The sequence below is a fragment of the Morone saxatilis genome, unplaced genomic scaffold, assembly GCF_004916995.1.
Source record: "Morone saxatilis isolate NCDOM2014 unplaced genomic scaffold, NCSU_SB_2.0 Contig8, whole genome shotgun sequence".
Taxonomy (NCBI): Eukaryota; Metazoa; Chordata; class Actinopteri; family Moronidae; genus Morone; species Morone saxatilis.
In genome coordinates this window covers 821171-835176 of record NW_023340257.1, presented here as the reverse complement: position 1 = coordinate 835176, position 14006 = coordinate 821171, and the positions used below count along the sequence as shown (strand labels likewise).

The 14006-nt window shown below is 42.5% G+C and overlaps 1 protein-coding gene and 1 pseudogene across 2 annotated transcripts in view; one reads left to right on the top strand and one right to left on the bottom strand.

Moving 5' to 3' along the window:
• The window catches only part of LOC118341466 (unconventional myosin-XVIIIa-like), a 31115-nt gene extending 22823 nt beyond the window's left edge, over nt 1–8292 (bottom strand). Inside the window, exons 1-2 of one of the 2 annotated variants that reach the window (XM_035679721.1) lie at nt 8161–8292; nt 4179–5292 (exon numbers count right to left, since the gene is read on the bottom strand). In XM_035679721.1, coding sequence (XP_035535614.1) covers nt 4179–5198 — 1020 coding nt within the window. In that variant the 5' untranslated portion in view covers nt 5199–5292; nt 8161–8292. Of the gene's footprint in view, nt 1–4178; nt 5293–8160 lie in introns of those variants that run through there. The other variant, XM_035679720.1, reaches the window with a different exon arrangement.
• Nucleotides 8293–11029: 2737 nt separating this feature from the next.
• On the top strand, nt 11030–11721 carry LOC118341929 (annotated as a pseudogene).
• Nucleotides 11722–14006: the final 2285 nt, after the last annotated feature.

Here is a 14006-nt window from a genome sequence, read left to right as displayed (position 1 = left end):
AGCCATTTCTTCGCTGTTTTCACTTTTGTCATTACATGTTTTCTCAGCGAGCCTCCCCCTACAGCCTGGACCGTGTATTTCACAACACGTCGTAAAAACACACTCACTTGCGGCACCTCCTCCCCCTTTCTTACCGCTGCTGATGTGCTTTTTTTCGCCGGGCCAACTTTTTCGTGTGGAGCAATATCTACCGAGAATGGGTTAATACATTATACACTAACCGTTATTGAGGGCGGCGTGTGGCGTTTATGTGGAATTGCTGTAAAGCGTTCGTGTTTCTCGCTCCGTTCTCGCTTCATCGCGGTACTTCCCTATTTTCCAATTTACAGGGAAAAACGGTAGTCCAAAGTTGCAAGGTTGGTTTTCCGCCCTGGGGTCGCCAGAGGGGGGTGTCACCATTTTCAACGGAACAGGGCCATTTAACCATCAAATGATTTCTAAACGGGTTTATTAAGCTGAAAAAATAAACCTCTGTGTGTCCTCTGTGTGTCCTGCACAAGGCCACCTTCTGTGCACTGCTGCCACAAATTGTCATATTGAAATTCCAAAATGTAGAAAATAGTAGGTTGCAGCTTTATTATGGATGGCTTCTTTAATTGATTTGAAATACAATAATCTAAGATAATATTTATGTTTATAGGACACCTAAAAAGGTTGAAATGGTATGAGATTTTAATGTACAATAACCATTCCTCAAAAAATATAAATGGTATACATATTTGGTTTGTTAAGTTTTTTTGGCCTTTTCATGCCCTTTTATTGGAAGAGACAGCTGAAGATCAACCAGGAAAAGGGGGGGGTTAGAGAAGAGAGGGGATGACACACCAGCAGCTCCTACCGACTACGCTACCGGGCGCCTAGAATTACATTTTTTATAACACTAATATGGGAAGAATTCAATCCTCGCGTACGTGAGTAATTGTAAGTCCATTTTCATTTTAAAAAAGAGACGAGGGCCTGCTTCATTTTCTTTCATACAAGTCATCCATCAGTTCAATCGTTTAAGCTTATCAGAATCAGAATCAGAAATACTTTAATAATCCCAGGGGGAAATGATGACCCCCTATCAGCAGAAACGTCGACTTTAAAGAAGTGCCTTGAAATCAGTTTGTCACATTTAGTGTGCACCTAGCCTTAGCTAAACTTTGAGCCAGTATTTGTCTTATTAATCCTTTTTCCCAAGACATCCTAGCAGTTTTAATTTTAGAAATCTGCCATTCCTGGTCGCAGCTTAAAGAATAGGTGCATCCTGTCTGTCTGCTGTGAATCACTGACGTGTTTCCCATGTTGTGTGGAAGACTCATGCACCCAGCTTCAGGTGGACTGAACAACGCTGTTTAACCCTGCAGTTTTACCGTCACTTCACCATTTGAAAAGACCAGCACAAGTATCAGAATCGGTATTAGGAGGGAAAAAATGGTATGGGAACATCTCTAGTAAACATTTTCAGAATATTGTGCTTTCTGGTAGTACTGAAATGCTGCAGTGGCCCTCCTGTGAGATAACAATACCGGCAGTGGCCCCAAGACAATTTGTGTTCAATAGATTGGACTAGGATAAAACCATGTAAAATAGCTAACAGCAGTGAGTTGGGAGTAATGTGACCTGGAAGATGCAGTGTCCCTCTTAAAGCCTGAATGATGGCGCTTCTGTCAGCTCACCTCTGTTTAAACCAGTAGGCAAGCTGGTGAAATCCATTAAATTGGACAAAGAGACACAGACAGGCCTGCTGTTTAACACACACACACACACACACACAAATCAGCTGCAGAGGTAGACTCATGAAGTTAAAAGGAAGGTGTGTGTGTGTGTGTGTTCGTTTGAACCAACATTGCCTAAACACTTAAAACAAAGCTCCCTCCGGTGTGCACTTCCTGTTTGCTCCATGGAAATCATTAGAGCAGTTCCTCACATGACACAAAGTAGTCATAGTGGGATTTTTCCACACTCACTGGACAACATGGGCTACATAGAACCACTGCCTGCCTCCCAGAGCAGATGAATTCAATTGTGTGGGGGGAGTCAGAGTCCCTTTCAGTCTGACTATGTCACAAGGACCCTTGAACCAAAGCCAGTGGAGGCAAACAAACAAAGTCCTACTAGAGGACACTGAGCTACTGTTAATGCAGGATATCTGCACACTCGGAGTAGAAATGTAAGGACATTTAAGACTGTTCCAATACTAGGTTATTCTATATGTGATTCATTGATTGATCAATCAGAAAATTGTTCAGACTTCCGTGAAAAAAAAAGAAGACACTTTACTACAGTATCTGCCAAATTCAAGCAGCTAGCCTATTTGTCTGTCAGATAGACACAAATAAAGCCATCTTGAGCCAAAACAGTCAATGAAATTAAAATGTACCTGTAGCTATTACATTTTAAGATGTTTTCGGTGCATGTTAGACGCTATTACATGATAACAGCAGAAACAAATTGCTACAGCAACAACCCAGGTTGCAGCAGATTACTTATACTACACACACACACTACACATACAAAATATAGTTATTTTTGAAATAAATGTTAGTTTCAATCACAATTTATATTCAATCGCTGCTACATTTCAACATTTCCTGGAGATTTTCACAATGAAAGCCAGGGACAATTGAGCCACTGGAAGACATTTAATGTGATCTCCACAGGAGTGTGTAGGATTTAGTGGCATCTAGCAGTGAACTGGCAGATAGCAACAAACTAATTATGCTCACCTTCCAAGTGTTTAGGAGAAACTATGTTGACCACAGTGAAGTTTACAGCATGCAGAATCTATCACCACTACAGATAAACATGGAGAAGTGTTGGGTTTACATTAACAGGGGGGAACGGGACAAACTGAAGGCCTGTTTCTCTCTGCTGCTGAGTCAGTGCTCTTTATAGGCTGAAAGTGGCAAACATGTCATGTCGCCACACCCTCATCCGTGAGGTCACAGCAGGCGTTGGTCAACTGGTAATTAATTGTGACAAGAATGATTTAGGTGTGGTCAGATGTGTGACATTTTACACAGAAAACAATGAGCCTTTAATGCACCGTGAGGAGGAGGGAATCAGTCAGTGGAGGAGGACAGGGATGTAACAATCTGCAAGAGCAGCAGATGCTTCACTACTAAACCCGCCAAGTTCAAACCAGCATCTGATTGTCTGTCAGATGTTAAATAAATATTGCTATGTTGAGCCAAAACATTCAATGAAATAAAAATGTGAAATTAATAGCACAGATCACCAGGCCAACTAAACTGATGTTAGCAGTGCCCTTTTCCCCGGCGGATGTTTGTTTGGTCACTTGTTCGACAAGTGGAGGTAAAGAAAAAAAACAAGACGCATGCTCATGTTTGGAAGTTGGATTAGTCGGAGACTTGAGCAGGAAAGCTAATGTGGGTTGTTGTTTCACAGTCTGTGGCTTTAGTGTGGTGTAGCTGCTGTGTGACGTCTGCTCTGCCTGTGACAAAATGCTGACGTTCCTTGGGGTGTATAAGAAAATATCACAAAATATCATATCGCAATATCTGGTTTTGTGTAATGATCTTTGTGTTTAAACTCCCAACAACTATATAAACAGAGGGCTATGATGTAGGATGCGACAGGGACTGTGAGAAATACAAATGCAGATCCCACTGTTCTGGTTACAGTATCGTTATACTGCCAATACCCAGCCTTAGACGTTACTGTGAAAATAAGAGCTCCGTTTACTGACAAGGATGTTTCAGTTGGAAGGTTTCTAAGCTAGACATTTTATTCAGGTAAGTTAAGAAATCTTCGAAGAATTTACACGAAAAAGGTCAAAAGAAATGCGCCATCTTGGCGAAAAAAGCACAGTTTTAACCAATTCTTCTGGATACTCATAGAACCATACTATTCTTTCAGTTCAGTTCATTCCTGCAGCTTTCTTTTCAAACCAATAAGAGGCCCAACTAGTAACTTTACTGGAATATCCTGCCACATCATGAACACACCCTTTATGTTTCTTAGACATGTTGTCTTAGAAACAGTTTGTCAACAAAGCAGACAAATCCTGCACCCTGAGAACGTGGGACATTGCTGTTTCTACTGCAGTAAATGTTCCTGTAAAAAAGTTTCTGACACTGGGCACAAAGTGAAAGTTTTTGACTGAAAGACCAAGATATCGAAACATAGCGGCAAAGATAGTGACGGTTCATCTGTCTGTACATGCTACTTACATGTCTGGCCTCCCTGCGCTGGCCCTCGGTGTTTCTCAGCCAGCAGCGGCTCAGCTCGCTCAGCTCCAGGATGGGCTGGACCTTCAGCCTCACCGTGTCTCCCGACTGACGGATCATCTCCACTATCTCATCCCGGCTCTTGTTCTCCACATTCCGTCCATTTATCTCCACCAGCCGGTCGCCAGGCACCAGTCCCAGTGCCAGATCCTTGGTGCCGGCTCCCGGCTCCGCAAAGTGGACCACGCGCCTGTACACTCCTCCGTCAGGGCTGCGGTCCAACATAGTGGTGCGACGCAAAGAAAATCCAAAGTCGCCAGTGTTGCGGCGTTGGAGCTCCAGCTCGCGTGTTTCCGGTGCGCTCGGTGCGACCACGGCCGGCAGCTGCAGCTGCGCAGGGAAGGTCTTGTCAACCACTTCGGGGATACAGACCTTTTTGGTGGCCAGTGCTTCGGCCTGCTGCTTGAGGCTGTGCTTGCGGAGCAGGCTGAAAACTTTGCTCTCCACCTGCGGGGATGGGGCAGCAGAGTTCTGGCCTGAGGGGGTGGAGCCCTCTGAAGGGCTCTCCTCTTTGCTCTTCTGGGAAAAGGAGAAGCGCTTCATCATCTGACCCATCTGCGACGAGTTTTGCTTGGCAAGCGAACCAAAGTGAGCCACACGGTCGCGCACTGAGCCACGGTGTCCATCCTGTCCTCCTCCGCCCTCGCCCTTCAGATCGTCAGTGGAGCTGGCGGCGCTCAGCTGGTCGTCCAGAACCATGCTGCTTCGGTTACTCAAGCCATCCGACTCGATGTCAGTGAGGGTGAGCTCGTTGCTGCTGGCCACTTTGATTGGAATAGGGTTGGAGATCTCCAGTTTGTTCTTGGACTCACGCTTGGCCTCCCTCTTGAGGTTAAAGAAACCGCGCCGCATGCTCATCTCTTCCAGGCTGCGCAGCTCGGCTGCAGACATCCTCTCCTTTTTGTCCTTCTTCTCCTTCCGACTCCCTTCCCTCTCCTTATCCTTTTTCATCAGATTAAACATGGCGACAAGCTAAAGGCTGCGTTTCCCTACAGAGCTGCACGTCCAGTTCACTCGTCAGGCAGGTGCTTTTGTTGTGACAACAGGGACAAATCCCCTGGAGAAAGAGACGGGGAGAGGAAGCTATGTCATAATCAGAAAATACCACATATGAATGAAGAACTGTCCTTGATGTGAAGATGGACAACACTGACAATTCTTTTGCAAAAATAACAGACACGTTATTATCCAAGCAAACTTTTTGTATACATGTCTTAACACATGGCTTGAGGGGACCTTTAAAGGACCACTGTGTAGGATCTAATGGCATTTAGCAGATCTAACAGTGTAGTTGCAGATTGCAACCCCCTTGCTTCAACCTCGACTTCCATGTTCAAAGGACAAAATACAGCGGCTAAAAATGCTCCTATCTAGACCCAGTGTTTGGTTTGTCTATTCTGAACTACGGTAGAAACATGGCAGTTCAACATGTCTGTAGATACAAACAGCTCATATGCTCAGGTGATTAAACACTACTGAACAGACCTATGAATATTCTATTCCATTTCTGACCATAGATCCTCCTAAAGGTTACACACTGGACCCATCAGGTGAAACAGTCAGAAAGGCATTGTCTCTCTGGACTGTAAGGTAATGATAGAAATGTAAAAAGACACCATTAAAGATATATACTGTATGATGTAGAATTGTTAACAGGGACAATAACTACTAAAATAAGTGGCAACCATATAAAACAGCCTCCATCCCATTGTGACAGCCCATTGCATACTTTGTGAGTTAATAAAACAGCATAAGACTGAAATCAAGCAAGAACGTCATGTTTCTCTCAGAGGGCATCCCAACGTCTGCCAGTCTCATGGCCTTGTAAAATACAGACCTACATCACTGAGGACCTCCAGCACTCTGACATTACAGAGGCCCACTGGAGGAGCTTGGCATGACCAAAACACATTCCTGGCTTCATTTTTTAACTGGGTCTCTCCAAAACCTCAAAAATCAGGGACTCTGACACAGGCACAGGCAGATACACATCCTTCAGCCTGCTTCTCATTAGCTGCTGAGTGACACACAGACTCCTCTCTCCACAGGGCGCCACAGGCTGGAGTCCCAAACAAACAACCGCCTCCTGCTTTAATTATGGCATCGCTAATATTAGGCACGTAGCTCTCCTGTTGGCTAGAAATGTCATTCAGGTGTTATGAAGTGGTAACTGAATGGTTGCATATTGAAATGTGTCAGTTTAGCACTGCAAACACACAGATAATAACTCTTTGCCTCAGAATTACAAAGAAACATAGTGCTGGCCAGTGGATTATCTCCAAACCAATTTGCCAGAACACCAAAAAGTTTCCTAAAAGGTCATTAACCCATTCAAGTCCACAGTGGAAGTTTTCTTTAAAGAGCGCTATGTAGGATTTAGTGGCATCCAGCGGTGTAGTTGCAAATCAAAAGTCCTTCATTTCTCTGGGGGTAACAATCTAGAACCAGTGTTTGGTTTGTCCCCTCTGGACTACTGTAGAAGCCAGGGCTGCACGATGTGATAAAGTACTCTATTACAATGCTGTCTGTCACATTTTACCTTTATCAAACAAATTGTGCAGCCCTATTCTAAGATAACGAAGACAGGGATTCCAATGTTCAGGTGATTATACACCTTATTATTATTATTATTATACACCTGAAAACATAGCTAGGAATATTCTATTCCATTTCTGACAATAGATCCTCCTCTGTGTTACACACTGGACCTTTAAGAGACATTTTATAATGTATTCCTATGGGATAAAATGATCTGTGACTAACTAAATATAGTATGACTAAACTATGGCTGTATCTCATTTAGTACAAGGCGTTGTGTCAAATGATTGGTACCACTGGATTAAGAACAACTCTGGTTTCAACAATATGTCATTAATATTGTCAATTAACATGTCAAATGAATATTATTTTTCAAAGAAGATCACCATTGTCTAACATGACAAATATGTGAAATCAAACATTTTTAATTTCATGTCTTCGACACTTTCCACCATTAACAGAACAAATTCAACAACAATACTAAATGCAGTCGTTAGGAGTTAACGGGTTAACTGTAATCTTCGATATATGCAGGGCCACAGTGAAAGGGCCACAGTGAAAGGGCCTCTTTTGCCAATGTGATGGGAAAAAAAGGATTCAGTAAGTCATTTTAATGAGAAACATTTTCACAATATTGACTTATCATCTAAAAATAATGACTTTGTGATACAATGTCATTACTAAGTCCAAATAATTGTTAGTTTGTCATTGTTTTTGATATACTATATAAGTCAAAATATTGAGTAGTTTCTCATCACAATGACTTACAGAATCTTTTTTGTCACATTGGCGGAAACGGGCTTCCATACATTGATCCTACAATAACCAGGGCTACAATAAACAGTAGCTACTGTTCAATGCTCTCCTGTTTATGTGCTCAGCCGCTGAGGGGGTTCAAACGATGCCCACACCTGGCACTCGAACGTACACAGAGCTACATTTATTAGCCCCACTCCGCATTCAGTGTAGTCAGGGGACAAAAAGCATGACATAGCTAAACTAGGTGTAGCTTTTTCGGCTACATTAGCTAGCTGGGCTACTGTTTCGTACTGTAGGTGGGAGCGACGTTACCTAATAACACATATTCATGTTTCTATTCTACTGCGAATGAAAAGGCTCCGCAGGCACAACCCAAGAATAATTCATTACGTTTTTTTGAGTTTCCAGTTAGCAGTCTAGCTAGCTAACTAGCCTAATTGGCTCAAGTCACAGCCCTTAGTTCTTTGCCCTCATTTTTGGTGAAGCAAACCCTGGAACAAAACACTGGGATCCTATGAAAATGATCCGGTGAGCCCGACTGACCGCCTGCCTTGAAACTGCCGCCTTCAAACAAAGTGTTCCCTCTCTGTAAGCACACATATTCATTATGATATGAAAGAATACTCACTGTTCTCCAGGAAAGCAAATGTTGCACCGCTGGTTAGTGGGCGCAGCACGGCTCGTAGGGAACAGAAGCCGCAGGCTGGCTTTCAGCTAACGTTATCAAAGCGGGCTGGAAAGGTTCAGTACAACAGTGACAGGCGGTCAACCAGCGACCCCTGCTGGACAAACAGTGACGCTACAGCCTGACTGCTGCACGACTGTACACAGCATTGGCTCCCAACCTTTCTCCTGAAGGGACCCCTCTCTATCATTGGGTAAACTGAGTCAGCAATGGGTTCCTGGTTAGCTCAGTTGGTAGAGCGGGCCACCCGGGTTCGAATCGTGTTGTCATCCCCTCTCTCTCTGCCCCTCTTTCCTCTCTATCTTCGGCTGTCACTATCAATAAAGGCAATAAAAGGCCAAAAAAGTAACAATAAAAAAAAACTGGCTCAGTGACGTATTTTATGGATATTTCATATTATATTCAGTGGATAACAATAACAGTAGAGACAACTGGACACCCCATTAATATTTCTCTAGTCTGGGAGAAGAAAATACTGAATTCGAATTAAAAATTAAAAAAGTACAGACAGAGAATTGTATTAAAGTTCCAAAAAAATATGAGGAAAACTCATCTCTGATCAATATTCACAGGAAATAATCTGCTCAAAATTCATCCTAATCTCTGGTTTTACACAAACTTCCTGCAGTTATTGTGTTCACCTTTTGAGTTCATTGTACAGGTTTATCAGTTGGTGGCATGGAGTCTTTAAGGAGTGGCAGAAATATATACTGATTTAATCAAAAACAATCTCATATATCAATATTTGCTTGGAAAAGCCTCCAAATGAAGATATTTGAACAAACATCACATTATTGTGGCACATTAGCAAATATAGAAATATCTGAAGGTGGCATTAGAAATCATTAATTTGTTTTATTTCCAAATATTTTCATTTGTCCAAATACAAGCCTTTTTTCATTGATCTTAAACCACATTCTAAAATGTGGCCATAACAGATCATTAAATTATATGTATTCATTTATATGATTTGTAAAAGTAATCTAAATTAATGTGTTAAATTTGATAGAATTTGACACCAAGTTGTGGTGGCCACCCCTCTGGATCCACACCCATCCCTGAAGCTTGGACATTGTTCTTCTAGCTCTTCAGTGGTTTTAACTTTTCTAATACAGGACGAGGCTGTCTTAAGTGTATATCTTAAATAATAAAATGAAATTGTTATTTTTAAAGTTTAGATTGTTTTCTTCACAGAAATTCATAAAATGCTGAGATATAGGCCTACTCTTTCTGAAAATTTTCTTACACACCTTAAAATCAAGAGGGCATTTCTGACCTGTAGTGGTTGGGAACCACTGGTGTAGAGCATGGGAGCGGCCAGGTTTCGTAGTAGCCGATTACATGTGATTGGGATTACATAATCAGATTACAAAAAGTAAGCATCAACTATAATAAACCCATGTTACATTTGAAAAAATGTGTAATTACATTATAGTTCATTTTAATATAAGGTGCAATATACATACATACATTTGATTTTAAAGTAATCCAGATCCAGACAAAATCGCAACGTAATTTGTAATTATTAATCTTTCAAAGTAATCACACGTCTCATAACATGAGTTCTGCACCAAATACAGGAAGAATCAGAATGCTCCCGGGCGTGCAGTTCCCAACCTCTCTTATATCTTCAAGAATGGGTGTCGTCACACGCTGATTGGCTTAGAGGGGAATCACCAAGCTGCTCTCCATCTTTATTGATGAGTCAGTCCCTACTACTGGCGCCACAGGTGATCTTAATATCCTTTAATCCACTCAAAGGAATGCTGACATTGTGTGAAATTGAATGGGAAAATTAAATAGCAGCATCTGTATTCCCTGCACCATAGAACTGCGTGGGGAGTCAGGCTACAACTGATTTTCCAAGTAAATATTGATATATATGATTGTGGTAGATTAAAACAGCATCTGTGTAAAAAGTTAAATACTTCTATACTTGTGTATACTGAATCTTTCATATTATCACTATGAGCTGTTCAACTGAGTAGAATGCTTATATTATGTTAGTTCAAACTAATTTAACATAATTTGTTAACCTGCCCTTTAATTAGTCAATTTTAGAAGTCTTGGCAGGTGTATTTTTGACAGAGCTAAGCTAGCTGTTTCATCTTGCTTTCAGTCTTTATGCTAGGCTAGGCTAATCCCCTCCTGAACAGGCACAAGAGTGGTATCAATCTTCTCGTCTAACTCTTGGAAAGAAACTGGATAAGTAAATGTCCCTTAATAAAATATTTCTTTAAAGCAAACTTAAAGGACCAGGGTGTAGGATTTAGCGGCATCCAGTGGTGAAGTTACAGATTGCAACCATGCCAAACATAAATTAGTTTGTTTAGGAGAAAACTACAGTGGCAACTAAACTCGAAACTGGCAATAAAAATGTATCTACAGACACCACAGGTTGTCTTCCATGGAGTCTGCCATGTTGAACCATTATGTTTCTACAGTAGCCAAAACCAAAACTGCCTTTTGATAGAGGCATTTTTGCACATTTGGCAGCCACAGTACCTTCTTCTTTTTTTAAGGGGAGGGTAAAGCAAGGGAGTTGCAATCTACACCGCTAGATAACATTAAATCCTACACAGTGGACCTTTAACTGAGCAAAATGTATATAAAAAGATACAATGTACTTAGTTATGTAATTTATGTTTGGTATCAACAGGTAGACCCTCCTCATGGCTTATCAGGGAACTACAGGACCACTGCCTCAGGCCCCAGTGTACTATGTTGGGATGCCGCCTGGTCATAATGCAGTATATCAAGTTCCAGTGGGCCACGGAGCAGCAGACCACCATACACACTGCCTACTGCTCCAATGATGATGCCCACACCTGGCCGACCTGCGGGCTGCCCACCTGGACTGGAGTACCTGACTCAGATCAACCAGCTTCTGGTCCATCAGAGGGTTGAAATGGCTGAAATTGCTATTGGCTGGGAGATGAACAATGTTTACACAGTAAAAAATAGTATGGGGCAGCAGGTGTTTTTGGCCACAGAGGAAAATTACATCTTCACCATGCAGGCATGTGGCCCCAGTAGACCCTTCACCATTCACCTCCATGATAACATGGGACAGGAAGTCTTGACCGTGATTCGACCCTAAGGTGCACCATGTGTTGTTTCCCTTGCTGCCTTCAGGAGCTGGAGGTGCACAGCCCTCCTGGGAACCCCATTGGCTACGTGGAGCAGAAGTGGCACCCTGGTTGGCCCAAGTTCACCATCCTGAATGAGATGAGGAGTCTCCAGCTGAAGATCAAGGGGCAATGGTGTGACTGTAGCTGCATGTCTGACGTCATCTTTGAGGTGACGTCTTTGGATGAGTCAGCTGTGGTGGGACAGATCAGTAAGCAGTGGGGTGGGTTCATGCAGGAAGGCTTCACAGATGCAGATAACTTTGGGATCTCATTTCCAATGGACCTGGATGTAAAGATAAAGGCTGTGATGGTAGGAGCCTGCTTCCTCATTGATTTCATGTTTTTTGAGAAGAAACCACATAATCAACATTAATAAACAATTCATGACATAAGGTTCAAACATGTTAAGTGCAACACATTTTTGTACAAGATATCACAGCTCAAAAGGCTCTGGTTGTGAAGACCTATAAAAGGACACTGCTGCTTATCGTCCCAACTGCTCCACAGAGGACGCCATCTCCTCTACACTCCATCGGAGCCTAGAACATCTGGAAGGGAAAAACACACATGTGCGGATGCTGTTCCTGGACTTCAGCTCCGCATTCAATACCATCATACCACAACATCTGATAAGTGAACTGGCCCCCCTTGGATTCAAGGGGGGCCAGTTCACAGGGGGGTCCGCTGCTGTTCACGTTGATGACCCACGACTGCTGCGCCAAGTCCACTACTAACGACATTGTGAAGTTCACAGACGACACGACAGTAGTGGGCCTCATCAAGAACAACGATGAACAGGCCTACAGAGGTGGACGGAGAGAAGGTCACAGCCTCTATTGAAGCCATGTAATCCCCCATAAATTTAGACGTAGACAGAGGCTTTTAGTGCAGGCTATTGGTGTCTCGCTATAAAACCCTCGCGTTCCTGTTTGTTTTAAAAAGGGAGTCACCTTGGAGGCCTTCAGATAGCTCCCAGTTTTTGCAACAGTTTTTAGGTTGGTTGGACCGGAGATAAGGAGTGAGGTCAAGGAAAACATTTCCGTTGTACCACACCGCTGATTCAATGCAGTTAAGATTCATTTTACATAAAGGTTTTATGTTGCCCTGTAGGTGCAGAAGAGAGGCTGACTCATCCCGCCAGTTCGATGCCCTTAAAACACCGGCATCCTTGGAGCTCCCTCATACCAATCATAACTGTTATTCAGGTGTCAGTGAGGAATTCACACAAACTGAGAGCCTCGCAGAAAAACATTCCAATCGAGAAGAAGCCTCACCATACCAACAAATATTGTAAACTCACAGACGGGGAGATAAGAAAACAGAAAAATCCAAATCACTAAAACACAAAAGTATCAGTTCAGCATCACGAGTCCAAACTTCATAAATCTTTCCTCCGAACCAAACTCTTTTCCTCTTCCTTCTTTACTCCTCTGCACAGAAAGTTTAAAGTTGCTGTCAAAGGCACTCAGGACAACTGAAGAGTAGATCTATACCAATGTGTAAATTAAAGCGTTCAGTTGTTTGGATTTAATGGTCATCTAGCCTGCTAGTTGCAGATTGCACTCACTCGCTATCACCCTCTTTTTTTTTCGAACTGGCGAAGGAGCAAACTACGGCGGCCACGAAAACCCAAAAGGCCCTCTCTAAAGCAGACGTTGCGTTTGTCCGTTTCTGGGCAACTATAGGACTTGACTTTCTGCCAACTTAACCCTCTAAATGTTACACAACTCGACCTTCATATAACAGCAAAAACCGGGTTTATTTTGGGCTAATGTCATTTGTAGTAACCCAGATTAAATAACTTAACGTGTCCACATTATTAGCTTCATAGACTTACTAATCAACAAAAATTTTATGGCGCACGTACGGCGCCTCTTTCCGGCTTTGTTTTTTTCTTGTTTTGTTTGTTTAATTCATTTTCGTGATACCCGAGCTTTCACTAAAACGAGCTACTGAACACAGGGACAACTCCAGCCTGATCTCTCCACACTTTTCTTTGTTCTCTCTCCGTGAATTGTTTGAACCATGTGCGTCCAAAGGTGCGTTCTAACAACCTGTATAACTTGTATATTTTCTTCTTTTTTTTTCTGCTCTGTTTAGATCCCAAATTCCCAAACTAGGCCTGCTTAAAGAAGTTCGTACCCTTAATTGGCAGCTCTTTACTAGATATGTCATACTCCAATCTTTGCTTCATTATCAGGATTATAGTACCCACAAGTCCCTTTAAAGTAGCTGCTAATTAACACCCTTTTTAAAACAGCCCACTCCTCCTGACCAGGCGGTTTTAGTCCAACTATACCCGACCTTCTCTTAACTCCCCTTCCCCTCCTTCTAAGATTCTTAGAAAAATATGCGCGGCCCCCCCCCCCCCCCCGCCCCCCCCCCTAACAGTTTGTGTGACTTTCTCTTTACATAGCAATAAACTTTATCTTGAGGATTTTCAGTCACGATTTAGACGTTCATCACGCGAGAGACAGCTTCTGTTAAAGTTCAGTAATGATGTGATTGCTCTGACAATGGACTTGTCTCTGTCTTGTATTATTAGATCTTAGTGCTGCATTGACACACCATTGACCATAATATTCTTTTACAGAGACTTTGAGCATCGAAATTGGTATTAAACGGAACCACACTAAGCTGGTTTAGGTTCCTATTTAT